Source organism: Muscardinus avellanarius, assembly GCF_963383645.1.
Source record: "Muscardinus avellanarius genome assembly, chromosome: 12".
Classification (NCBI taxonomy): Eukaryota; Metazoa; Chordata; class Mammalia; order Rodentia; family Gliridae; genus Muscardinus; species Muscardinus avellanarius.
In genome coordinates, this window is record NC_137798.1 from 61,413,615 (window position 1) to 61,440,456 (window position 26,842).

Below are 26,842 nucleotides of genomic sequence, written 5' to 3' on the forward strand. Positions count from 1 at the left end.
ATGAGTTAACATATTTCTTAAGATCATACATGGTTTTCTAATTTTGCTTCCAAATATAGGTAAAATTTTCTAAGATTATTACTACATTTTAAAAATTTGTAAATTGGGAGATTTGGGGGGAAAACCTCCGATATATTTGGATTCTTCTAAATAACATACATTTTCCCTCCATGCAGACTGTGTGTGTGGCTGTTAATCGACTCCCCTTGGCCATATAGTGCAGCATGTTACCTGTGGTAATGGCAGGCTCATGCATGCATGTGTACATTTTATGGTGAATATATAGAGTTTGTGACAGGAAGGGTTTCTTTCCACCTCTTTGCAGTGAATTGATTACATGCAACCAGCCTTCCTCACCTACTCTGCAGATATAAGATGCAGCTTGAAAGAGTGCTTCTCTTTCTTGAAATAGACTTGATTTTGTATACATTTCTATTTCTAATCCAAGCTCGTGGTTCAGCTATCAGTTATGCACAGTGTTCCAGAAGTAGAAAAACCTTAAGAAAAGTCATAGGAAAGGGAATGAATCAGTGTAGCATCAATCTACACGTATCCTATAAATCCATAAGTGGCTTTATGCTTCAAAACTCATCAAAACATTCATTTTTGATATAAAGTAACCTTTCCCCCTAAATTCTGCCATGGATAATTGAACAAATTTAAAATATTTCATAACAATTTTCCTTGAGAATTTGTTCTTGCATACAATAAACGAGTATCTCTTTAGTAAATAATTTGTTTGGCCACTGCCTGGCAGTGTTCAGAGTTGAATTTGCTAGCTCTGACTTACCTATATTTCTAGAAATTTCTAAAAGTTTTGTATACCCTAACAGTTTAAATATACATTAGTGTGATTCTTTTAGGAGTAACAAGAGAGGCACACCATGACATTTTTTTTAAAAGGAAAGAGATTAGAAGTAATTATTTTAGTAGTTAGGAGTGCTTATGATACAGAGGAGATTTCAATGCTAGCTTGAATTACTGGCTTAATACTTACTCTCAAATTTGGAGCCAGTAATCAAATTTCTTTGTATCATCAAGTTTCTTTATTTGAGTTCCCATTGCTTAATACATGTTGAATGATGAGGCCAGTGCTAGTTGAATATTCTTCCTTTTTAGGCAACTTTTGAGATACTTAGAGGCTTCTTACTATAATAGAAGTTGTATATAAATAGATTTAAAAGGACCAATGCTTTGCCAAATAATTAGTAATTTTGTCGTAATTCGTTTGTGTCTAAATTTGATTATTAGTAAGACCTCTGTATATACGTATTGTCTTAAGGAACCATGGCCTTTCATAGATAGATTTTATAGCAGTTTATTGAAAGACAAAATACATATAACACAATACTACCATCCTTTCTCTGATTAATAAGTATGTCCTTTTTTATTTTTTTGCAGTATTCGGGATTGAACATGACTGTGTGCATTGCTAGGCCACTGCTCTACAATTGAACTGCATACCCAGCCCCTTTTTATTTATTTTATATTTCATTTGTTTAGCTTTATTTTATTGGTGTATGTAATCATGACATCTTGATGAAGTTCAGGGTGATAGAGGCATACATGCACATAGCACTTATTGAGCCCTCTCTCAGCCTGCCCTGTCCCCCGTGCTCCCTAACATGTGAAAGCTAGGGAGTAAGGTCACCGAGGAGGGATGTACACCATGTCCACTGAGCCGTCCCTCCTCCCCCCACATCTCCCTTAGGTCACCTCTTCACTCATCTAAGGTTTCTCTTTTGTCTGGAGTCCCTCCTAAGTCCCGTTTCTCCCTAGCTCCTGCATATGAGGGAGCACATTTGACTTTTCGCTTTTTGTGACTTGACTAATCTCACTTAGCATAATGTTTTCCAGTTTTATTTCCCTGCAAATGACATAATTTTGTTCTTTTTTATGGCTGAGTAAAATGCGATTGTGTACATATCCCACAGTTTTGTAATCCGTTCGCTTGTTGATGGACATCTTGTCTGGTTTCATAGTTTGGCAATTGTGAGTTGTGCTGCTATAAATGGAGATAACATGCATTACTGTGGTAGTTTGGTTTTCATTCTCTTGGGTAGATATCCAGAAGTGGTATTGCTGGATCATGTGATAGGCTCCTTCCCATTCTTCTGAGGATCCTCCATACTGTTTTCCAGAGTACTTACACTGATTTGCAATCCCACCATCGGTGAATTAGTTCCCACTTCTCCACATCCTCGCCAGCATTTGTTGTTGTTTGTGTTTTGAATGATTGCCATTCTAATTGGAGTTAGGTGAAATTTCAGAATTGTTTTGATTTGCATCTCTCTGATTGATAATGATGTCAAGCATTTTTTATACATTAATTGGCCATTTGTATTTCTTCTTTTGTGAAGTATCTATTTAGTACAATTTTCCATTTTTTGATTGGGTTAGTTGGTTTCTTTTGGGGATGAGTTTCTGAGTTCTCTGTATATTCTGGAGTAGTTGGCAAAAATCGCCCATTCTTTTGGCTCTCTGTTGAGGTTCTTGATAGTTTCCTTTGCTGCACAGTTCTTCAGTTTAATACAGTCCCATGTATTGATCCTCCTTTTAATTTCTTGTGCCTTCGGAGTCTTGTTGAGAAAGGTTTTACGCATCCTTATGTGTGAGTGTTGGACCTATGTCCTCTTCCAGTAGCTGCAAGGTCTCTGATCTAATTTCCAGGTCTTTGATCCATCTTGAACTGACTCTCGTGTAGAGGTTTATCTTCATTTTTCTGCATATAGATACAGTTTTGCCAAAACCATTTATTGAAGAGGCTGTCTTTTTTTCCAGCATATGTTTTCGATCCCTTTTTATATATTTTATTTTGAAGCAGGGTGTAAGTTGTCTGGGTGGCCTTGAATTTGTGACCCTGTCGCCTCAGCCTCCAAGTAACTGGGATTACTGGAATGCACACTGCACAATAAGTATTCATTTAAAATTTTTTCTTATAACAAAATTATCTCTAAATTTAGTCTTCTGAATGAAATATTATTTTATGTACAGAAATTTCAGAAAGTATATATTTGATATTTTGTGTATATTTAGCCCCAGATCTTTAGGCACTAAAGAAGCTACTTAGTTAATTTGCCTCTGCAATGCAGAACATTAGTTAATTATTGCCATATGTGGCTGTATCATCCCAAAGCTCAGACTTAAAACAGCAGTCATTTACTCTTGTGCACTGGGGCGGGTTCAGGAGACTGCTTTGGGCCATGGTGGAGGGCTTTGCTCTACACTGCATTTATATGATTTGGGACTCCACTAAGGGTTTCTCGTTCTGCTTGGCAGGGCACCTCCTCCTGTGGCCATGGCAGAGGGGCTGGAGGGTAATCTCAACAGCCAAGCACATTTCAAGCCCCACAGGACCTCACATTTGCTAGCAGCCGATCCATCGTCCAGAGCAAGTCACATGACCTAATGCAACGTCCTGAGCATGGGAAATGAGCTGGAACACTCAGGTTACAAGTCACAGTGTGTGCATTTAGGGGGAAAGCAAGCTGTTAGGACCAGTATTTCTGTCTACCACCTACAGTTTATGCATCTATCAGAATTTTGTTAATAAGCTAAAATAGGTGAATGTTAAAGTATAAAAAAAGAAATATATGGAATATATAAAGTATAAGAAGAAATATATAGAATCTCTTTTCAGAATTAGTAATTTTAAAACATGCAAAGAAGTGTGTAGTATAAAGTAATAATTCAGGAGTAAGAAGTAGTGACAAATATTTACCTAGTTTTTGGATTGTATAATTGTGTTCTATATTACTATATCACATTCATTTTTTTTTGCTATATCTCATTTTTTTTTCTCTTGGTGTGATATTTTCTCTTCTTTTGGAAATAAAAAATTACTGCAGGATAATACTTTTTATTTTACTTTATTTTTGGTACTGGGGAGTGAACCCAGGAGGGAAGTTCTACCTTTGAGCTATACCTCCAGCCCTTTTTTCATTTCTTATTTTAAAATAGGGTCTCACTAACTTGCTGAGGCTGGTCTCAAACTGGGATCCTTCTGTCTCAGACTCCTAAGTGCTGGGATTACAGGTGTGTGCCACCACACCTGGCAAGGCCAGTACTTTAAAAATAATTTTTGCCCATACCAGATTCTTTGACATAAAGCATTATATTAATATGTGTTTAATTGGAGATATTTTGATTGTTGGAGCCAAAGGTGGAGTAACAGAAGACTTAAAGACATCACCTTTAACAGTAACATGAGGAATAGTTTCTTGTTCTTGCATTTTGCTTACTTTTAGGTGTTCAGTGAAAACTATATGCTGTTTACGCTCCGGCAGTGTTCAGAAATCAGATTCAACACAGTAAGATGATACCATTCAGTGATAGTCAGTGCAATTGTAAATGAAAAGGGAAGAAAAAAATTCATAAAAGCAGATAGCTAATTACAAGATAACATTATTCTTTCCATAAACAGTTTCTTTTAGATTTAAAAGAACATGCTTTGTTCTTTAGTTTTAAAAGAACATACTTTGCATGTTCTGTTTAATTTTTTTTTTTGTGTGTGTGTGGCTTGGGTGGAGGAAGAAATGGGGAAGTTTGACCTTCAAGAATCAATAGGAATTAAATAAAAGCAGGAAAGACCAGTGTTTGCCTAGGGATCCTTGTGGGTGTGGTGCTTTTGGGGTGGGGTCAAGAGTCCAGGCCACTCATGAGCTGGTTTGCTTTGTCCTTGTCTCCCAACACCATACTCCACCAGCACCCAAACCGTAGAATGCTATGCCTTCCTATTTTATTGGGAAGGAAGCTGAGGTTCTCAGATGCGAAGGGGCTTGTTCAAAGTCACATAGGGGTTGGAGGTAGAACCAGGATATAGGCCTCTTCCATCACTTAGGCCTCCTTTTGTTGCAGAAGGCTGGTGTGCAAGCCCAGGAAGAACAGGTAGAAGTCTACTGAGCACAGGCCCAGTACTCTGTTCCCGATATACAGATTTTTTTTTAAGGCTTAGCCTTGGGAAATATTTTGGCAAGGGGAAGCTATAAAACTTCAAGCTAAGAAAAAGGCTACCTACAGTAGAAATACCATTTTTCATTTGCCACGAAGACTTGGATTATTGTAAATTGTAGCATCAGTCTAACACCAAATAACAGCAAGCATTACTCCTTACAAACAGAATGCCCAGTGTTTCAGCTGGGTGAAATGGTTTTTGTGGCCCTAATTGAATGGAAATAGTGGAAAGGTTTGGGAATCTCTTTTTAAATTTGAATTTGTAACTTTGTAGATGAGGAAACAGAGGTCTCTTAGTTATAGTTAAGCAAGTTCTCAGCACAAGCTAAGAGAAGAGCTGGGGCTAGAATTCCTATCTCCTGATCCTTGGGCCACCACCATTATTCCCATTCTAATATATCGAGCCCCTCCTCTGTTACAAGGTACTATGTAGAAGTGAAAGGGGGTATCCAAGAAGTAGGAAACTTTTCAAAACCACCAGTCCAAATAGTGGGAGGTAAATGGAAGATCAACTTGTGTTATCACACAGGACTGGTATAGAAATTTTATTAAGTTTCCTTGGCTGGAGTCACGTGTATAGGACTTGCTGATAAGCATGCCTCAGAGACACCAGGGTAGCATCCTAATGCAAAATGTGCTGTTGAGGGTCTGTGGATGTAGTCCAGTGTCAGGGCATGTATTCAGCGTGCATAAGGACCGGGCTTCAACTCCATGCCAAAGGACAAAATAAATAAATAAATTACAAAACAAGACAAATCCATGCTGTTCTGATTCCTTTTTTCATTCTTTCTCCTCTTGACTGCTTTCTTTTCCTGTGGTGTCTTCTAGCCCACCTCAATGAGCACCTTACAGAGTTGGTTTTTATCTGTCACCTGACTGCCTTCTCCACCTGGCTGAGTCATCAGGAGACAAGAGGTCTGTGTGTGGCCTTGGCTCCTTAGGCCCACCATCAGCCTGACACACCCCATGCACTTCACCTGATGGGTGTGAAAGGATATATGCATTTTCCCTGTTCAATATGTCTGCAGTAGCTCCTTGGAGCAAAAAACATTTCCAGCAGAAATGGGGACTTGAGAATCTCCCTCATAATGCCAAGGCCAAGGAGATTTTCTGAATGAATTGATGTTTACAAAGAAAGCTGCAGCAGGTTATCTCCAGAGGGGATAGACTGTTAGGTTGCTGCCACAATTAGTTCTCTGGCTAGAAATCAAAGTCTGCTGTTTATTTCATTGGACTCCAAAGAATGGCGTTTCGTAGGCACAGAGAAATAAGCGTAGTTATTTCCGTGGGTTTTATAGTTCATGGACAGGTGAAATCCAGGTGTCCCATATGCGAAATATTAGGTGAATAGTGATTGTAATTATGTAAAACCAATGTCAGACACTTACTGGTTTATACGCATTTCCTTACAGTTGCAGTAGTGCAGCCATGTGATGTGTTGGTATGAGCTGCGTCAAGACAGGTGCCACCTTGCCGGGGCTGTCAGACCCTGTGCCCTGCCTTTGGGTCTCTTGTCTCTGGTGCCACATCATCTTCAGTGCATGGTCTCCTTTGGTTATAGCAATTGTTTGTGATTTATTGGTGCAAGTGACAGAGATGTTGCTTCCACAGGAGGGCAGAACCTCCAGTCTGTAATGAAAAGCCTGGCTGCCTCTGGAACAGGATCATTGGCTGCTGAAGACACCTCTGCTGCTGGAGCCTACTGCTCTTCCCATCCCCGGGAAGGGGGGGGGGGTGCTGTTAAGAGTCCAGGCTAATTAGGATCACACAACGTCTCCACATGTGACTGGGAGTTTAGGTATTTCTCTTGCTGTTGTTTCCTATGGAAAATTCTTTTAATGCATCGTTAGATGACAGAAATCTTTTGAGACTGCTTCTTTGTGTTATATGCTGAGAAATGCCTTGAATTGACAAATTGTCAGCGTTATCTGCTAAATGTATGAAATTTGGAGTCTGACAAAACTGGATGTGGCTCTGGGTTCTGTCTGACCTTTCCTAGCTGTTTAAGTTTTCCTGTGTTCCAGTTATCCCAAGCCTTCTCCCTGGCCACTTTGAGCAATGCCCCCTTTTTCTTGGCACATCCTAAGTGCACAGCAAATGTTATGAATTCATACAAATAAGGGAACTCTACATTGTAAATCAAGTAAAATTACTTAGTGAGGTTTCTTACACAATGTTACATTGTTCTTTGCAGCTTCCAGATACATACCTTTACTGTTAAGACCAGTTTGCTCTGCACATATAATGGCTATTTCTATCATGTATTTACCAAACAAGTGGATATTTTAAAGTCTTCAGAATTTTAAAGAAAGTGAAACTTGAAAGGCATCTTGTGGGTTCAAATGGGGGGCACCCCCACTCAGCAGCTGCACTAGATGTATCACCAGTGCTTGTACATTTTATTTCTATAAGCTCACTCTGTAAAGCTTGCCAGGCCAAAGAACAATCTGACCTTTTGTGCAACAGTAACATTTTGCCCTTGTAAGCAGAATTTTACCTTTATGTCTGGTCCTCTCTACAGACAAGACATCCTTCTGTGGCTGGCTGGCTCAGAGGTTTTCAGTGTCTGCTGTGTGTCCCCAGTGCACTGTGCCAGGCACCTCACTTTCTTGGGGCCCACATTCCCAGGGTGGGGGCGCAGAGGGGCCAGGTCAGGATGTATGGGGACAAAGGGGAAGAGCTGGTGATGGTCTTTGGGAGGAGATGGCAGTGCTCAACTCAAAATAAATCAGGGACCAGTGCAGAGGCTGTGGAGAGGAAGACTGGGACAGTGCTGAGGGATGGGGCTTGTTTTTCCACGGCTCTAATACAACCACCATTTTATTTATTGCACAATTCTATAGGTGAGGAATTGGGGCCATTCCATAACAGTGATGTGGGTAGAGGTCATGTGCAGGTAGGCAGCTGAAGGCTGGCTTGTCTGGAGAGTCCTCAGTGGCCTCACCCACATGGTTGGAAGGCTGGGCTCAGCGGGACGGGAGTGCCTGTTGTCTTTCCCAGCTTGATGCCCCCAGGGTAGTCATATTTCTTACCAGTCAGATCCTGTCCTGAGAGACCCAGACAGAAGTTGCAAAGCTTTTCCATGCCTGGCCTTGGAAGCCTCAGACCATCACTTCCTTTGCATCCTGTTGGTAAGAGAGTCACCGATCATGAAGACCAGCCCTGATCCAGGAAGAGGGAGTTGGATGCCACCTCTCAGCAGAAGTCTCAAGGAATTTGTGCTTCTCTTTAACGGACAGCATGGGGTCCCTTGACAGGAGCTCCACTGCCCCCTTTGAGGAGGCAAGAGCAGGAGGGTGCTGGTATATGACACATGACCTAGTACCTTGCACACTTGGGGGCGAAGACCAAACGGCTGGGCAGTGCTGAGCGTGCGCCGTGGGTGTGCAGAACTTTTCGTTTCTTGGCTGTGCAGGGGAGATAGGAACGAGAGTGGAGGCTCAGGGGAGGCTTCAGGTAGGAGGCATTTGCTGCTTGGCTCGGTTTGCTTTGAAGATGGGTGAGGTCACCCATGTCCCGTCTGTTGTGTTCTGGGTCATGGCTGTGCGTCTTTATTCTCATGTTGAGCTCTGAACTGACGGAACATTGTTGGAATGCTGTCTTATCTTAGTTGATAGAACTTTCTCCTGGCCCTGATCCTTCTAAGAAGAGACCTTTAGTGGCTGTCTTTCCCAGGTGTCCCAGCCTCCTTGCTTCCTTATTCAGCACCTTTTTTCCTTTTTTTTTAGTGAGTGTGGTACTTGGAATTGAACCCTGTTTCTCTTTCTAACTTGTTACTGCCCAGGCTAGACTTCTAAACAGGTCACCAGCCTCTGTTGATATGGTGGATTCTCAACTGTAGCTGCATATAAGCATCTCATGGGGGTCTTTGCAAATGCAGACTGGAGGCCCCCCCCCCCTGACTTCCTGAATCAAAACCTCTTGGGACTCAGCTTTTCATATTTTTAAAAATAAAGCCTCCCAGGTGATTTTGAGGCTCACCTCTCACTGAAAACAACTCCTAAAACTTTTCTCTAGTACTCCAACTCATTTTTACCATTGCTGCTTTGATTCAGTCTTCTCTAGTTTTCCATGGCTCACATAACAAGTCACCACAAGCCTGGTAGCTTAAAACAGATTTTTTTGTCTAGCAGTTCTGGAGGCCAGGAGTCTTTAGTCAGGTGTGGTGGGTGTGCCCTTTGAGGGCTGGGGAGCTCCCTCCAGAGCTTCATCAGCCTCTGGCAGCTCTTTGACTTGTGCCCATGCAGCTCCAGCTGCTTGCATCTTTACATGGTTGCCTTTTTATCCCCACATGTCTCTTACAAGGAACTTACCAATGTGTTTAGGGTCCACCAATAATCCAAGGTGATCTCATCTGGAGATTCTTGATTACATCTGCAAAGATCCTTTTTCCAAAAGATCACCTGTACAGGTTCCAGGTTCCAGGACATGGTTACATCTTTTGTGGGCCACCATTTTGTCCCCCACATGCTCCCTCTGTCTCTTTTGGTTCTCCCAACTGATCTTGTCCCTGATCTAATTATCTCCTGGGGTCAGTCCTACATTGAACTGCCTAGGGTTGACTATATATATCCAGTCATGTGAGCCATTAGCTCGAATCCCATCAGAGTCCGCATTCCCCTTAGGGTAAAGGGCCAAGCTCCTTATTCTGGGGAGGCCTCTGTCTGCCTTTCCCCTCCATTCCCCCTGCATCCTCTCCTCTTGGAGCTGGTGGTGCTGGCCTCCCTGCAGGCCTCCTCACCTCTTGCGTAATTTTGCCACTTGCTCCCTCTTGGCCTCTGGCTCAGGTTCAGGACAGTTCAGGCCGTGTCTTCCCAGGAAGCCTTCCTTGAAGCGTCTTCCCTTGTGCTCTGTGCTGTGAGTGCCTCTTGCCCCAGATGTTTTGTCACTTGTTTTTGTGCTGGTCTCTCCTTGCAGGCAGAGAGCTCTGTGAAGGCAGGGAAGCTGATATCCATCATTGTAGCTCTAGCACTTGGCACTATAAATATTGAATGAATGGCCATGTAGCATAACCTAATTAGAAACTCGTCTCATCTTGACACTGGTTTTTCCACCACCACTTTAATTTCTAATAGAATTTTTCACCTACCATGATCTAGATGTGTAAGTAAGTAGGCAATCTCTAAGTAGACTGGCTTATTATTTGCTTAGCACTTGTACATAGGCTATTTAAATTAAAATGTTTCTGCGTGTATTAGGGTTGATATTTCAGTTTTCCCCCCTTTATATTGGACAGAGCTTTGGGGTTGTAAATAACAGGAACCAACCTGAGTTAGCTGAAACTAAAAGAATCTCATGAACAAGGGTCTGAGTGCATCTGGGCCGGTAGAAACCCATAAAAACCTCCCATCTTGTTGCTGCTTGACTCTGTTTAGCTGCTTTGTTCTTCACTTTCTCTGCCTTTTCAGCCACATACAGATTGTGTTTATATAGTTCTAGCCACCCAGAGACTGGTTTGGCTAGTCGTTTTTCACTCCAGATTTGCATTTTGAGATGAGGAAGTCATTGGCCAGCTTGGGCCCCATGTCCACTACTGGCCAGTCAGCCCCAGGCTGGCGGGGAAGATGCTGGTCGGACTGCATCATCCAGGTGTGGCGCTAGAGCTCACCCCTGGCAGTTGTGGGATTTCAGAGGAGGGAGTGCTGTTGTAGGCAGAGCACGTAAAGGTCTGACCAGACACCCGTTGAGAGAAAGATGCAACGAGATGTGTAGAAAGGGGGGCGAGGAAACCTTGCCAGATCTTGTAATTGTCTATAGCCCACAATAGTGAAAATGTTCCACCAAATTGTTTACTGTCTTAGCTTTAATCGGTTTACTTATGTTTCTGCTAATATAGAATATTTGTCTCATGATAAGTGGTAAGAAAATTTCTTTTTTTTTTTGGTGGCACTAGGGGTGGAACCCAGAGGCTTTCTACCTCCGGGCTATACTCCAAGACCTTTTTTACATTTTATTTGGAAACAGGGTCTCACTAAGTTGCTGAGAGCCTCACTAAGTAGCTGAGGCTGGCTTCAAACCCATGCGATCCTCCTGTCTCAGCCTCCCAAGCACGGGGATTACAAGCGTGCGCCACCACGCCCGGCTTGAAAATTTCTTAAAGTCCATTTATGATGGCTGTTTACTAATGGGTCCTTGGATTCTAATATTCACAACTACTTTTAAGAAAGCAATGCATACGTTTTTCTGATCTTGCCTGAAAAAAGGAAAGCAATAAGAGTTGAAATAAATTGTCTTTATTAGTGATGGGGATGGAGTGGAGTGGGGATGGAGTGGGAACAACTTATGGTGATAACATAAAGCCAGTATCAGGCCGCAGCTACTGATCAGCCCTCACAGTGCACACCGGCCCCTTTGTTCCATGTCCTCAGTTCCCAGGAGGCCTCACATCCTGTGTCCTTGCCCTAGTGACCATGTTCCTCTCCTAGGAGGGGCTGCAAAAGTGGAGAAAGCCCAGGGGTCTTCTGGACCAGGGCCCTCAGCACAGGAATAAGCTGCTGGACCTGCTGCCCCTGGCTTGGGTGTTCTAATGGACCTGGGGGTAGTCATATTTACCCATGTCTATTCCAAATGATTCCTTTCCCATTTAGTTTCTTTCTTGAAAGGAGCTTCTGCCACAGTGCAGGCAGAGAACAGTCATGTCAGTGTGGCATCATGGGATAGTGGTCAGAACAGTGAGGGAGGTTCTCCAGAGATTATGCAGTTGAACTGCTAATTGCACTCTTGCCTTTCTTTTAAACTCTTGCATTAACCAAATACAAAAGAAAAAAAAAAGAACGAGCAAGCAAGCAAGCTAGAGCTGCTTAAGAAAATTGTGAATTTTCCTGGTGATTTTTTTTTGAGAATTTTATGGGCTAAAACTCATGCATAACTTGTACCACGCCCCCCCCCCCCTTATTTTTTGCTAACCTAGCAGTGTAGGATACAGAAATGTGAATGAATGTAGAAAATTCAGAACTTTTAAAAAAGCAAGTAACTAAATTTGGTCTTCTTACAAATAAAGATCTTACAGACAACATTAACATGATTTGAGAATGAGGAATGAGGTTTAATTAGTATGCTATTTTCTAACTAGCTCATTTAAAAATATTTCTCAAGTGTTTCTCTGGGGTCTATTAGAATGACGCTCACTGAACTGAGGCAGCCCCGATAAGGCCTCTGCAGAATACTCATTGGCTTACTTACAGTCTCTTTCAAAAAAGATTTGAAGATCCTGACTTTATAGAATAGAAAACCTATAATTACTTGTACATCACTCTTAAATTAAGTTTCCGGAAGCAATTTGAATTTCATTACAGCTGAAGTCTGTTTTTCAGCCTTTTCCTTTTTTGGGGGTGTTTATTCGGCAATTCTTTATGATCATTCCAGGTTTTATTTTCCCCCTTATTCCATTTAACTTCCATGCTTAAAACTTTAAAACCCTGCAAATAAACAAGTTCTTTCATCTCTATTTTTAGGTACAATGGTGCTTTACCTAATGGAGACAGAGGACGGAGGAAAAGCAGGTTTGCCCTCTACAAGCGTCCCAAGGCTAATGGTGTTAAACCCAGTACTGTCCACGTGATATCCACACCCCAGGCGTCCAAGGTAGGTGACTGTGGCCCAGTTGGGAGGGCCTTGGCAAACTTTGCCTCGAGGTTATACGTTGTCAGCTGATCTCTTTCCTTTAGTCTTGCATTCATGTAGGAAGGCGTTTCTCAGCCAGGGAAGGCAAGAGTGGGGGGCGGGGCTGTGCACTGCATCTCTGGCCTTGACCCACTAGATACCAGTAGCATTCCCCTCTCCCCACAGTTGTTAACAACCCAAAGTACCTCAAGATTAAGTTCTCCTGGGGAGAGCTGTAGGTAAAATCAGCTCAGGCATGAACCACTGCTTTAGGATACAAAGCAACTAATATTTATCAAGTTAGAATAGTTGAGGTTGAAGGACACTTGTTATTCTTTATCCTAAAGAGTTTTTGTATTAAATCTTGGTATAAGCATCATAAACATTTGTTACTTTCCTTCTGTTAATTGAGTGCAGTTGATGTTTTCACATAATTGCATGTAATTGAATTCCTGTGATTATTAGAAAGATTTTTAGAAAGATGGAAAGTTTTAACAGATCATAATACAAGAAGTATTACTAATAACTAATTCTTTCCAGAAATTTGGGATGAATAAAATGCTAAATTTAAAAAAGCATTATTTCATTAGTTTTCTGATATACAAGTATGTGTGTGGGGGAAAATAGGGCTTTCCATTCTGGTTGATGTACTTTACATATTAAACATATGAAAGTTTTTCAGTAAAATAAATTCTTTGATATGCAATATAGTTTCCATTTCTATTGTTTCTGTAAAATAATTACATATGCATGTAGTTTTTCATATGGGGCCACTAAATATACACATCATGGATTTGGGCCATATGGAATAAAGAAGTCTTGATTTTAGTTTTTACCCAAAACCTGTATTCAGAGAAAAATGATGGCCTCTTAGAAGCAGGTGTGGAGTGTTTATAACTTACAAGGTAGATCATATCTGTGGATGCTTTTATTTTAAAAAGCCTCTATTGTTTCTGAAGTCTCAGAGTCCTGGAAAGAATTTGTTAGAATATACCAGTGAAGAATGGTCTTGTATCAATGAGGGGATGAGTGGATAAGAAAATACCCAGCACCAGTGAAACAGGGAAGATTAATAATCACTGGACAAATTTGGGCTAGAGAAAAAATAAACTAAAAATTCTAGGGGGGAAAGGACATCTTATAAGGGGAACAGGAAATCCAGCTTTACAAAGATTCTGAGGGAAGAAGAAGCCAAAACAGCAACAAATCTTGGAAGGGCAAGGAAATAAGAGAGACATTTTGTAGTCCAAAAATATTTGGTGGAGAAGGAAGCCAAGACAAAATGTTTTTTAAGCATATAAGTGCTAAAAGATTGCTGACACAACAGACAGGTCCTTAGAATTGTACGCGTTTGTTGACGTTCAGCTTTGTTTTTCTTCCTTTGGATCTGTACCTTTTTATTTTTACTTTTTTTAGTTTCTATATTAATAGAATAGCTGATATTTTAGAGAAATATTTGCTCTAATTGTTTTGTTATACAATTTAAAAACTTTCTACTATGGAAAGATCAGTGTCTCTATTTATTCCCGTCTCTAACTCCTCCCATTTTAGCCTTTTATATTTTACCTATTTAATTTTTATTTTTGAGACATAGAGATTTATTTAGGAAAGCAAGAAGTACACATTCAAGGGAGAATGTGGGCCATCTGTGGAAGGGAGAATGTGGGCCATCTGTGGAGTGAGAACACATCTGGGGGTGCATGGCTCTTCTTATAGGAGACTTGGGTGAGGGGTGGGAAGGAGGAGGTATGTGAGGATGGCCTCAGTCTGTAATCACAAAATGGTTGAAAGTGTTAGGTCACAACTCAAGTGTTACTTATATCATGCATCTTTTTGGTAGTTGTCTAAGTCTGTGTTTAAACATATTATCCACAGCAATAGGAGCAAGGAAAGTCAGGTATTGGGCTTGACCCTTTTATCTTAAAATCTGGGAAAAATATATTCTCAGGGCCTTGTGACCCATGAGAATGCCCGCATGCATGGTGGCACCTGGCAAACACTGTTTGACCTAAATTGTCAGGGTTTCCGTGCCCCGGAACTTTTGTACCTTGTACTCTTGGACATTAAAAATGAATCTTTGAGAACAGTGCCTTTTGGCTGTGTTCTTTCTTTCCTCTGCCCAGCAATCTGGGGGCAGAACAAGGCTTTCCCTTTGCTGGTGGTGGCAGCAGCTGGGAAATAGGACCTCTTAGTCTCCCAGACATGCCAGCATCCGAGGTAAGGCGGATTAGGGTGGCAAGTGTGTGCTACTGTTGTGTAATTTCTATTTGTATAATCTTTATTTGTGTAATTATTTACTCTTGGAATAATGCAGGTATTTCTGATTATATAATGTGTTAAAAAAAATCTGAGGTCCTCTTTTTACTGACAGTGTGTTGCATAGGCAAAGGGCCTTTGGTAATTTATTCACCCATTCGTTTATTCAACAAATATTTATCCAGCACCTTCCATGGCCAGGCATTACGCCAGGTATTGGATAGACTGTGGCAAACAAACACATCAGCATGGAGCTCATCGTCCAGTGCGTAGGCAAACAAGAACGAGTCACGTGGATGCACAGGTAACCGCATCGTGAACACCGCTGGAGGATGGTGCTCAGTGTCCACCGGGTAGGCAGGGAGGGATTTCCAAGTGAGTGGCCTGGAGGGGAGAGGAGAGCAGGGAAATCCAGGGCCGTCACGGGCCTGGCCGAGGATTTGGGTTTTCCTTGATGGAAATACTGAAGAGTGTTAAGTAGACAGAGTGGCACATGACAGAATTTCGGCCAGTTCATATATGCTTGTTCACTTTATTTTTTTTAATGTGGGGTGACTGTTTTAATACTTCATAGGGTGACAGTTGGTGGTCATGGTAACAGTACCGTCAGTGCTTAATGGGAGAGCATTTCACTAGCAGCATAGTTTAAATTTAGCAACATTACATCCGGGCGTGGTGGCGCACGCTTGTAATCTCAGCATTCGGGAGGCTGAGACCGGAGGATCGCGGTTCGTGGACAGCCTCAGATACTTAGTGAGGCCCTCTGCAACTCAGTGAGACCCGGTTTCAAAATAAAGGATAAAATAAATAGGGCGGGGGTGTGGCTTGGAGGTCAAATGCCCCTGGGTTCCATCCCCAGACCCGCAAAAAAAAAAGAAAAAAAAATTTAGCAACATTACTATGAAAAATCCTTCCTCATGGTTTTTCCTTCTTAGACTGTGCTTTTTTGAAATGACCTGTTTTGGGGTGTTTTTTACTTTCAAAAGGCAATTGGTAATCACTTTGTTCCAGTTAGCATATTTCAGAATGAAAAATATCAGTGGCGTTTAAGTGATAGGATAAAGAAGGTGTGATTGCTATGACAAGGCTGTGCTTCTGCCTGTTTTTTAGTCCTCTTTGTGTTGTTACAACAAAGTACCTGATGGTGGGTACTTTCTAAATTAAAGAGGTTTATTTCATTCACTATTCTGATGTCAGAATGGTCCAGACAGCATGGTGCCTATGTCCTCACTGCATTCACACTGTGGCAGAGAAGCAGAAAGCGAATGGTTATGTGCAGAGGACTCTGCGTGCAGGCAAGGGGGCAAGGAAGGGCAATGCTCCTTCTGTAACAACGAGCTCTCCCAGGGGCTAGCCCAGTCCTTTGGGACCTCACCTATTCTGCAAGACCAGCACTGATCTCTCTGAGGGTGGAACCTCACCCTGTGACTAATTACCTTTCAGTAGGCCCTGCCTTTTGGAGATCCTCTACCTCTCAACATTTCCAGACTGGGGACCACGTTTCCAGCACAGGAACGGTTAGGGACAAACTGCATCCAAATCGTAGCAGCCTGTTGGAGCTGGTGTGGCTTTGTTGGTTGATAAAATATTCAAACTTCTGTGTCGGTTGAGGAGTGATAACAGTAATTGTGGGAGGTGGTAAAACTTAGTTGTCAATGTCAACTCTTTAGCTCACGCTAATTCTGTAGGATGTAGTGAGGTCCACTTTCAAAGCACGCACTGTCTGAGCTTGTGTCCTGGTAGAGGTGGAGGTTGTGTCTCAACTGCTCATTCACATGAAGCTGGAACTTCTGTGCTTTAGGACAATCACTAATTTATCAATGTTCCCAGACTTTTTAATTGCTACTGCTTTTGAAGTTTTTTTATTTTTATTTTTATTTATTTATTTATTTATTTATTTATTTATTTATTTTTGTGGTACTAGGGGTGGAACCCAAGGGCTTTTCTACCTCTGGGCTATACTCCCAGACCTATTTTATATTTTATTTGGAAACAGAGTCTCACTAAGTTGCTGAGAGCCTCACTCAGTAGCTGAGGCTGGCTTCGAACCCGTGCGATCCTCCTGTCTCAGCCTCCCAAGCGCAGGGATTACATGTGTGCGCCACCACACCCGGCTGAAGAAGTGGGTTTTAAATAGTTTGTATTTTGTTTCTTTCATAGTTCTTGCATTACAATTCTTGGTTAGCAGCCTGTGGTGTTTGAAGTTCAAGAATTAAGTAAATTGCTATAAAATTTTAAATTAATGAAGTACTGTATTTTAAGAGGCAACAATATTTGGATCAGTTTTATTGTTTTAAGTATTATAAACATGAATAATCTGATTCTGTGAGAGAAGAAAAATAATGGTAATTATAGCCCATAATATCTTTTGATCGCATGAAGGGTATAAACACAAAATAATTTTTATTACTAGAATGAGAAATAACTTGATTATTTCAACAAAAAATACAAACATGAATCATTTTCTAACAAATGAACTAATAATTTTTAAAAGCTTTTTATCAATGGGTATTGATAAAACAAATGAAAAAATACTTATGATAACCAATAAAATATGCTATACAGTTTAAAATTATTTTCAGACATAAAGTATTAAGACCTCAAAAGATAATTTTTCATAGGGATACAGTATGTCAGTTTTGATTTTTCATTTTGTTGTAAAACATATCTACTGAGATGAAAAATACTTTTTGGAAAATTTATAAATCAAGACAGTAAAATTTAGTCATCATTCATAAAGCTCCAAACCATATCAAGAAGTATTTAATAATTTACTTAAAATGCAATATTCAGGACTTGGAAGATAGTGTGATGCTTTTTGTTGATTTCATGGAGCTGGAAGGAACAACATCTGAAATGTATTAAACTTTGTCATACTCAAGAAAAATTGCTTCTGTGAGAAATATTTACATGAAAACCTTATGAATTGTGCATGGTGCATGTGTAGTACTAGGGAGAAAAGTCGTCTCAACTGAAATGCCAAGAAAACTTCTGGATGTTTTTATTTGATACTGTCTCAGTCATTTTTTAATCTTTGGGTGATTAAAAGATACATTAAGTAAACTGCTTAACATGTTTTCTTGAAAAAATTTCACCTTACATCAAATAAATACCAGAGAATTAAACGGCATTTCTTATAACTTGGAATTGTAATTATGAAGCAACGAAGCCTTGATGGGCAGCTTGTGGTACTACCGATATAAACTCAGTTTTGGACTTAATGAAATAGTTAGACAACATTTGGACAATTATGTTTTCTAGAGATTTGGCTTTATTACATGATGTTCTAACTAATGTCAAGTCTTCTTTTAGTTTTAGGAGAAGAAAAATTTAATTGGCAACATAACTGGCAATAGATAGAACATATAAGACCAAATACAGAAAACCATGATAGGAAATCACATAGAAACAAAATTGAAGTGAGAAAAAATAGTAATTTCAAGAGAAAAATTCTCAAATTTACAACAAATTTACACGAGTAGTCACTTACTGGATGACAGATATGAAGAATGCAATTAAGTTTTAATAACATTCTCTTTATTGATTCTTAGAAACTAGCCAGTTGATGCTTTCAAAGCATCATAGATTAAAAGTGAAAATCATGTATAATATGTGATTTTCATGGCTTAGGTGACAACAGGAATGATAATTATGAAAATTGCAAGTAGGAAAGCTTGACTCTAGTACTCAGCAATTTAATTATCAGTGTAATTATCTGCATTACTGATATAATTTAGACTTATTGCATGTTGTTTGGAAAAATTATTTAATTTTTGTTGTTTTTCAAGTGTAATTTTATTAACGACTTTTAACATGTTAGTGTGGGAGAACACTTGAATTTATATTTGTAATTATGCTTTTACTCAAACTTACTTGAATTATGATTCTGATTCAGGTACTCGTATCCTTTTTTGTGGAGGAAGAGAGGTTTTTTTTTTTTTTTCTGAAGATTTAAAGAAGTTTATTAAAAGATAGAAATACAGAGGGTAGGTACAGCTCCATACCAGGCTGGCATGGAGGGGTGACTCAAATGAATACACTTGGAAGAGAGTTTTTTGTTGTAACTTTTCTTTTTAAAAACAAAGAACATTAAAGTTGGAAGGAACTTTATTCAGACTGACTTCTGATCTTTCCAAAGTAGCAAGTTTTTATATAATGAGGAACTTAAAGAAGTCTGGAAAAGCCCAGTACGATGTCTCGGGTCACTAAGCTGCCTTGCTACTCCGGGCCCAGGAATGTTGGTTTCTTACTGCAGGCAGCAGGTGGACATGCTCTGAAGGATGGGACAAAGATGAGTTCTGCCCCCGATTCTCTCACCTCCCAGGTGCATGGCGTGGGGAATCCATTCACTTCCACACCAGTACTGCTATAATGATGAAATGGGGTGACACAGTTCTTGTCAGTGAAAATGGAAGTCATTTATGGGTTAGTGGCACAGCCGCTGAAGTCAGGTGCTCTGCAGAGAAAACCTTTTCTACCAAAGGATCAGTGATGGAGGCTTGAATTTAAGTAGCTAGTTTATTGACAATGATGGTCACGACAGTGGTAGATGGTACATTGGAAACTTTGTGCACCCGAGAAGTCAGAGACTGCAGAGGAGGCTCATGGAGTACCACTGGCTGACTTGGAATGGCTGTTGCCTGTGGCCACATTTTTCTGGCCCCCAAACTATTGTTGGTGATGTCCCTGTTCTTAGGATGTGCTTCAGTCTCATTCACCATCCTTTAAAACACAGCCCAGAGGTTGTTTACCCCAGGAAGTCTCCCCTGACTACCAGCCTCAGGGAGTGGCTTTTCATGAACTCCAGTGTTCTGATGCTGTGTTAGAGTTGCAGGCTGGCTTCTCTTATCATCCTGGACAGCAAACCCCTTGAAGGCAGCAACTGTCTTGGATTTCTGCTCTTCCGCTGCCTGGCACTGTTGCTGATTGCCTTGGGAATGTGCAAGACGGCAGACTATCCTCGTAATAATACAGTCTGCCTCCACCTGATGACTCAAGAGAAACACTTGGAACGTACCATATGTCTTCTACATGGTAGTGAGTGATTGTTAGCTAATGTTACTGGTGGTGGTTTTTCTGGAAAGTAATAATTATCTGTTTTAAGAAGTTATAAATAGGCTCAGGATATGATGAAACATGGATGCAGATATACTTACTGGCTGTTCAACTGTATAAAAAACTTTTAACTAAAATGCACTAATAGTTTAAAAATCAAAACTGCATCTCTGTGATTTGAACATAGGCTTCCTCTGTTAAAAATTAAAGTTTAAATTCATTACTTTCTTTAGATCATAGCAATGAAGCTTTAATAATGAACAGTTTCTGGACCTTTGAGCCCACTAACTGAAAATCACAGCATTTCCTCACTGGAGAATGCACTTACTGGTTAGGACGTTTTGATAAGGCATTCTTACGAGAAAATGTATCTGACTAAATTGGTTCTTCAGCCTGCCAACATTAATTTCATTCCTCGCTTTTTGAACAAAGTAGTAGTTCTGTATTTTTTCAATGTAGACTTAAACCATTGTTTCACATGAATAATTAGATTAAAACTTATTTTTCCTAAGTTTTTCCTTGGTGCTTCATTGCCTTTGTTAACATGAGTGTCAGCAGTCTCTTCCCCCAATATTGAAAAAATCATTTTTGTTATTTTACTCTGCAACCTAGTGTCATAAATGCAAGAATATCATATTTTAAACTTTCAAATAGCACTGGTATTTAAATATCAGAAGATAGGTAGAGACTCATGTTAATTTTGGGTTCCTTAAAAGACAAATGAGTAGGATTTTTTTTTGCAAAGATCTTAGCCAGTATTATTTATTAAGTAGTGCCTAGGATTGAACTCAGGGCCTCAAGCATGCTAGGCAAGTGCTCTTCCACTCAACTACATGCATAGCCCTCATATTTTTTATTTTAAGAATTTCTTCAAAATACACTAATCATAAATGTAGATTTTAATGAATCTAACTCACCAAAGAGTGTGTCTAGTACCCCCCAGGGGAACCCTTGTGCCTGCTTTTTGAGCTATGAGATGAGACAGAGACAAGATGAAGTTCTCTTGGGGAACTACCACTCCACCATCGTCTTCACAGTGTGCCAACCCAAACTCTAATTTTGGATTGAGACAGAATCAGTTTCTTAAAAAGTTTGATGCTAGTTACTAACTTTTTTTGGCAGGAAGGTACTTTTGTTTGTTTTTGAAAGCTTGAATAAAACTTTTAGCACCAGTTTACTGAATGTTCTTCCAGTTGGTCTCTTATTGCTCGGATGCCTTACTAAGTGTATGCTCTTTGTTTTACCTTGTTCCGTAAGCTGAGTCATGCTGAACAGTGGTGAAGGAGGGGAGGAGTATTAAGATGTTTAAGAGTATTGCTTCTAATTGAAGGCTAACAGTGTTTCAACCTCAGCACTGCTGATGGTTTGGATGGTTTGGGCTGATAATGCTCTGTGAGCAGGGAGGTGTGCACGGTAGGATGTTCGGCAGGATCTCCGTCATCCTTTACCCACCAGATGCCAGTAGCATTTCTTGTCCCCTGTGATGACTGCCAGAAATGTCTCCAGACTTTACTGAGTATCCCCTGTGAGGGCAGAATCACTCCAGGTAAAAAACACTGATTTAGAAGCCGGGCGTGGTAGCGCACGCTTGTAATCCCCGTGCTTGGGAGGCGGAGACAGGAGGATTGCGCAGGTTCGAAGCCAGCCGCGCTGGCGTAAGATACCCTGTTTCAAAAATATAAAATAGGTCTGGGAGTATAGCCCGGAGGTAGAAGGGCTTCCAGGAATCCCAGTACCACCAAAAAAAAAAAAAAAAAAAAAAAAAAAAAAAAAAAAAAAAAAAACAAACCAACAACACTGATTTAGACTCTTAAGCTCTAAGTATGGAATCTGGCTAATTGTTTAGACCTTGTAGTTAAAGTTGCTCTGTTGAAGTCCCAACTCTTCTTTGGCCGAATGACAACCACTGTGACCTTCACTTTTCTCATGGCTCAAGTATGTGTATGTGGGGGATGGATGGACCTCAGTTCTTAGGTTGAAATTAATAATTTGTAATATGGAGCATTCTTAGCCTTAACAGTTTGCTCCTGGTACATTGTCAGTGACCAATAAATATTAACCAGGTTATTATTACTACTTTTAAGAATATTGGGCATTATATTACATCTTTCCTCATTTTTTTTTTTTTTACCATGTCACAGAATAGATACCTCAGGGGAAATGGTGAGAAAATTTCTTAGCAGATTAATCTTCATTTTTAAAGGCTGCATTGCCACACCCTCTGACATGCAGTGTGGCAAAGTGAATGGATATCAGAGTCCTCTGTCAGGTTTCTTTTCCTTGAGTGACTCAGGGCTGCTTAGCAGAAACCATCAATTAAAATTAGGCCTTTTGGAGATAGAGGGGGATGCATATTTGGATGGATTAAGAGGAGCTGGCCTCAGTTCTCTGAGCTTCTGTCTTCCCAGGGTTGGCAGCACATTTCAAGACCTATGTCCCCAGCCCAGGACAGGGCAGTGAGAAGCTGTGGGTGGGAGAAGGAGCTGGAAAGAATGCTGATTTTCTCTGTTGCCTCACGCAGTGGAAGCCTGCATTCTCCCTGAATTCAGTCCATTATCTGGTTTGACAAAGATGAATTCATTTTGCCAAAGCCTTGGTTGTTGCAGTGGTTGCTAATTTCATAAGATAAAAAATAAATAAACAAACAAAAACCCCAAGGATTGTAGGGGGTTCAGAAAGAACAGCAGAGATTATGTGGAGATTAAAAAAAAAGTTTCTCTATAATTTGAGAATGGAAAAGGAAAGAGAAACTGCAAATAAATATCATAACAAAAAAGATTTTAAGTAGTTTTAAGTTAGCAAAATTTCTCCCCCAATGATAAATGTAACTGAATTACACTCCAGTTTATATATTTAAAAAATAATAATTTATTCCAAATAGGTTAATGACAACTATTGACAAGTATTTTTTTTAATTTTTTTGTGTTGTGGGGTACTGGAGATTGAACCTAGAGGTATTCTACATCTGAGTTACACTCCTAGCCTGCCCTATTTTATTTTGAAACAGAATCTTGCTGGGTTGATAACAGTCTCACTATTTGCTGAGGCTGTCCTTGAACCTGTGATTCTCCTGTCTTGGCCTCCCAAGCACTGGGATTAAAGGTGTATGCCACCATGCTCGGCTAAAATTTTATTGACTCTGCTGACTTTTGGAACACTTTTATTAAAGTTAGAATTTTCAGTTAGAAACACATTAAATTGATATGGGTTTTTTTTAAAGGTAACTTAGCTAACTCGTCTCTTGTCAAAATAAAGCAGAATAGTCCTTTCTTGGAATTTCTGTGGGATTGGATCAAGGACCCCATGCAGATGCCAAAATTCATGGCTACCTAAGTCCTTATGTAAAATGGCAGAGTGTATACATAGGACCTATACACATCTGCCCATATGCTCTCAGTAGTTTCCAGATTACTTATTTACCTAACACAATGTAAAATTACATACATAGTTGCTGTGCTATAGAATACAGCTGGGTATATCTACACATCCTTATGAGATTCAGTGTTGTGCTCAATTTCTGGCAAATTCAAGCTTTGCTTTTTGGAATTTTCTAAAAAATATTTTTCAAATGTTTTCTGTTGTGGTTGATTGAGTCCACAGATTAAAAAGGGCTGACTGTCTATAATTTTCTCTTAGTGTCATACCATTTTTTTTAGAATATTATGTAAGGAAGAGTTTGGTTCTCCTGCCTGCCTTTCCCAGTGTGAAAACTAAGACCTAAGTTTCAGGTCCTTTCTAGGATTGCTTGGTAGGCTTGAGCCTCAGGCTCTCATTCTGTTAACTTTTTTTCTTATTGTTAGGGTCTTAACTTAGTTTGAGAAGTTGAGAAAGGTCTTGTTATCGCCTTTTTTGTTGTTGTTGTTTTCAGGTAGTAATGGTTTCTAAATGGGGTGAATCCATATGTGGCACTTGTAAAACTGCATCTGAATGTAGGAGATTTTTATTACCTGAAATGCAGGCATTGGCCATGGGTACATACTATTTTACTTCCAACGGTGGGGGCAGTATTGTCCTGCGTATCTCTGTACCTCTTCAGAACAGGTTCCAGTGTCCAACCTCAGCATTTGGTCCTGGTCCACATCTGCCTTCCCCTCTTCTGTCCTGTCTTTGGTCACACTTCTAACTCCGCTCGCCTGGTAGTCTAATTGAGAAACTCGGTCACATGCATACTCTCTTCTTTTCCTTTGTATCCAGGGCCTGTCCCACAAGGGAGTCCCCATACCCTCTCTGCTCTGTGCCATCTTGATGCCAGGCATCCGTGCGGTGCTTGTAGTTCATGGATGAAGAGATGGGTGGATGAAGCCCTAACATTTCCCTTCACCGCAGACCATAGTTTATTCATGCCTGTCAGGAGTAACTCTTATGTACTAAATATGCTTTTAAGGTGTCATGGAACTCACTCTCTCACACTCCTGTGGGTCTGCTCAGTGACTTCACCCATCCAGCTGAAAACCTTGACTGATTCTTCGGTATGTACAAGGCAAGGCTCCACGTCCAGGGAGTGGCACTCAGCCTTTCACTGCAGGGCTCCCACCTTCCTGCCCTCTTTCCTTCATGGACGCCCCTTCCCTCTCTTCAGAATTGAGTTGGTAGGGAATCACAGGGGATTAGTGCATTTAAGATGCTGTGCTTTATGGAGGTGAAAATAAGGACAGAGTATTGTCCTTGTGTTAGAACTGAAGATTTTAATTCTGTGTGGAATTAAAATCTCTGTTCCTTACTGTGTGCAGTGATGACCCTAATGAACGTGGCAGAATCCACTGCACACTCATGGGAATCCAATCTAAAACTATAAACTGGATGCTCATTAATTTACTGCTTTTCCTTGACACATCTTTCTCCAGCTTTGGTAAAGTGTTTCTAGGCATATGTGCAGATGGAAGGATTGTACACAAGCCGGGGTTAAGTCAGTCCAGAGGACAATCTGTTTTCCCTCTGGCATCCTTGTAATCATCACTGTAAATGGTGTCCAGCAACTCAGCTCCTTCCACAAAAAGCTCGCTTCTCAAAAGTGTCGCCGTAGCTCAGTCCTTGCACTAACTGCTTGTAGTGACGAGTCTTAATGTTTGTGTCTTAGCATTTTTCCATTTTCTGGTAAGGATATGGGCATGGAGAGACAAACTCCAGAGCCTTCTGGAGAGAGCCCTGTGACTCCTTCCCCATTTCTTTCATCTCTGGCCTTCCTCCTCACAGCTGGTGTGAGGCTGAGGACATTTTCCACAGCATCTGTTCACCACAGCAGCTCTGAAGATGTTGGGTATTGTAATGGCCATAAAACAGGCTTGCCTTGTGAAAGGCTGCTGAACTGCAGGTATTAGAAGCAGGTGAGACACTTTGACTCCTGAAGATAGGTGCTGATGGAGGAAGGGGAGTTGCTGCCTCCAGATGCCACCACCGCCTGGACTAGATTACCCATGATGCGCATCAGCTCCTGCCTTTGCTGTTTTGCCTGTGCTAAATCATGGCTTAGATTTGGGAGTGCTTCTGTGGGGACCTTTTGGTTGTTTAGATGTGGATCAAACGTCAGCCTAATATGTCCAGAAGGTAATTGGGGACGCCATCCTCAGAGTTCTTATGTTTGCATAAACTGGTGGTATGTGTGGACTCAGGCTGATTTAGGACAGTGCTGTTCACAGGAGGTTACCTTCTCCAGCACTGACTCCCAGTCAGCAAAGCACGGCTTTTATTAGAATTCAGAGTGTCCAGGTTTGATTCCGGGGTGGGGGACTCTGCTGGAATTTGGTGTTGACTCTCTGTAACAGGTGAGTACAGTAGAGGACAGCTTAAAGTGCTGTGGCTGTGATTCTTGAGTACAATTTCTAGGGTTGCAGAGCTGATATTATGTAACTGGATCAACACCAATTTAATGGCTAGAGAGAAGTTTCTATTTCTGTCTAAAGCATATTTGTTTTTTGCTTTTTGTGGTGTGTGTGTGGGGGGGGGAATTTGATGAAAGAAGTAGGAAGTACTTAGAGATTACTTAGAGAACAGAAATGTAGAATAGCGTTGAGAGCCATGTAGGATTGAGGTGACACTAGTCTGTGTCTTTCCTGTTTAAAAATGTCTTTCTGATTGGCTACATCTGTGGAGAAAGGAAAAAAATGGGTTAGAATCTGAGAAGCAGGAGAGAGAGAAATGGGATTTTAAGGAGTGACAAAAGTGTAGTCATTTGATGAGAAGGAGGCTGATGAGTAATTAGAGACATTCAGGAACTGCAGCGGAGGATTTGAGGAAGTGATGTGTAAGGAGGAGAGGTGTGCATCGCTTGTGAGGTAAGGGGTCCCTCTGTCCTGTTTGCTGGAGAACAGCTGCGCCCCAGCCCTACTGAGCAGCCCATCTTTTCTTCACTGACTCCACTTGCCCCCTTCCCATGCGTAAGCTTCCGTCTAATCCTCAACCTCCCTCTGGCTCTGTCGTTGTCCCCAGATCTCTCTGCCTTTTGTGTACTGGCACACGCGGCTTCACTCTCAGGCAGAAAGTTTCCCTCAGACACTGGGTAGTTTCTCCAGACCCACCACCCAGCGTGGGGCCACTTGGTCACATAAGCTCATCCTCAGTGGCATTAACTATTTCAGAATTGTTCTCCAGAATGTTTGTAGCAGTTTATACTCCAGGCAGCAATATTTCAATTTTTCCACAGTCTCACAGGAACTTGATGTTATCATACTTGATAGTTGCATTTTTGAGGACAGGATTGATTTTGTTGATCTTACTCTATCTCGCTGGAAATCAGAAGTCTCGAGTTTTCTGTGGGGCATAGTGACATGTGCCTGTAATCCCAGTATTTGAGAGTTTGAGACAGGAGGGTTACAGGTTTGAGGACAGCCTCAACAATGTAGTGAGAGTCTCAGCGAGCTAGTGATACTCTAACTTTCAAAATAAAGAGGTTTGGGGATGTAGTCAGTGAGCAGAAGAAGGCTTAAAGTTTCTAATTTTAATATATTCAGATTAAATGTCTCACCAACACCACCCTCTT

The 26,842-nt window shown here is 40.8% G+C and overlaps 1 protein-coding gene across 1 annotated transcript in view; it reads left to right on the forward strand.

Moving 5' to 3' along the window:
• The window catches only part of PELI2 (pellino E3 ubiquitin protein ligase family member 2), a gene marked incomplete at both ends in the record, with an annotated part of 154,653 nt that overhangs the window by 38,406 nt on the left and 89,405 nt on the right, over positions 1-26,842 (forward strand). Inside the window, one exon of the mRNA XM_080706854.1 lies at positions 12,408-12,537. Coding sequence (XP_080562980.1) covers positions 12,408-12,537 — 130 coding nt within the window. The remainder of the gene's footprint in view (positions 1-12,407; positions 12,538-26,842) is intronic.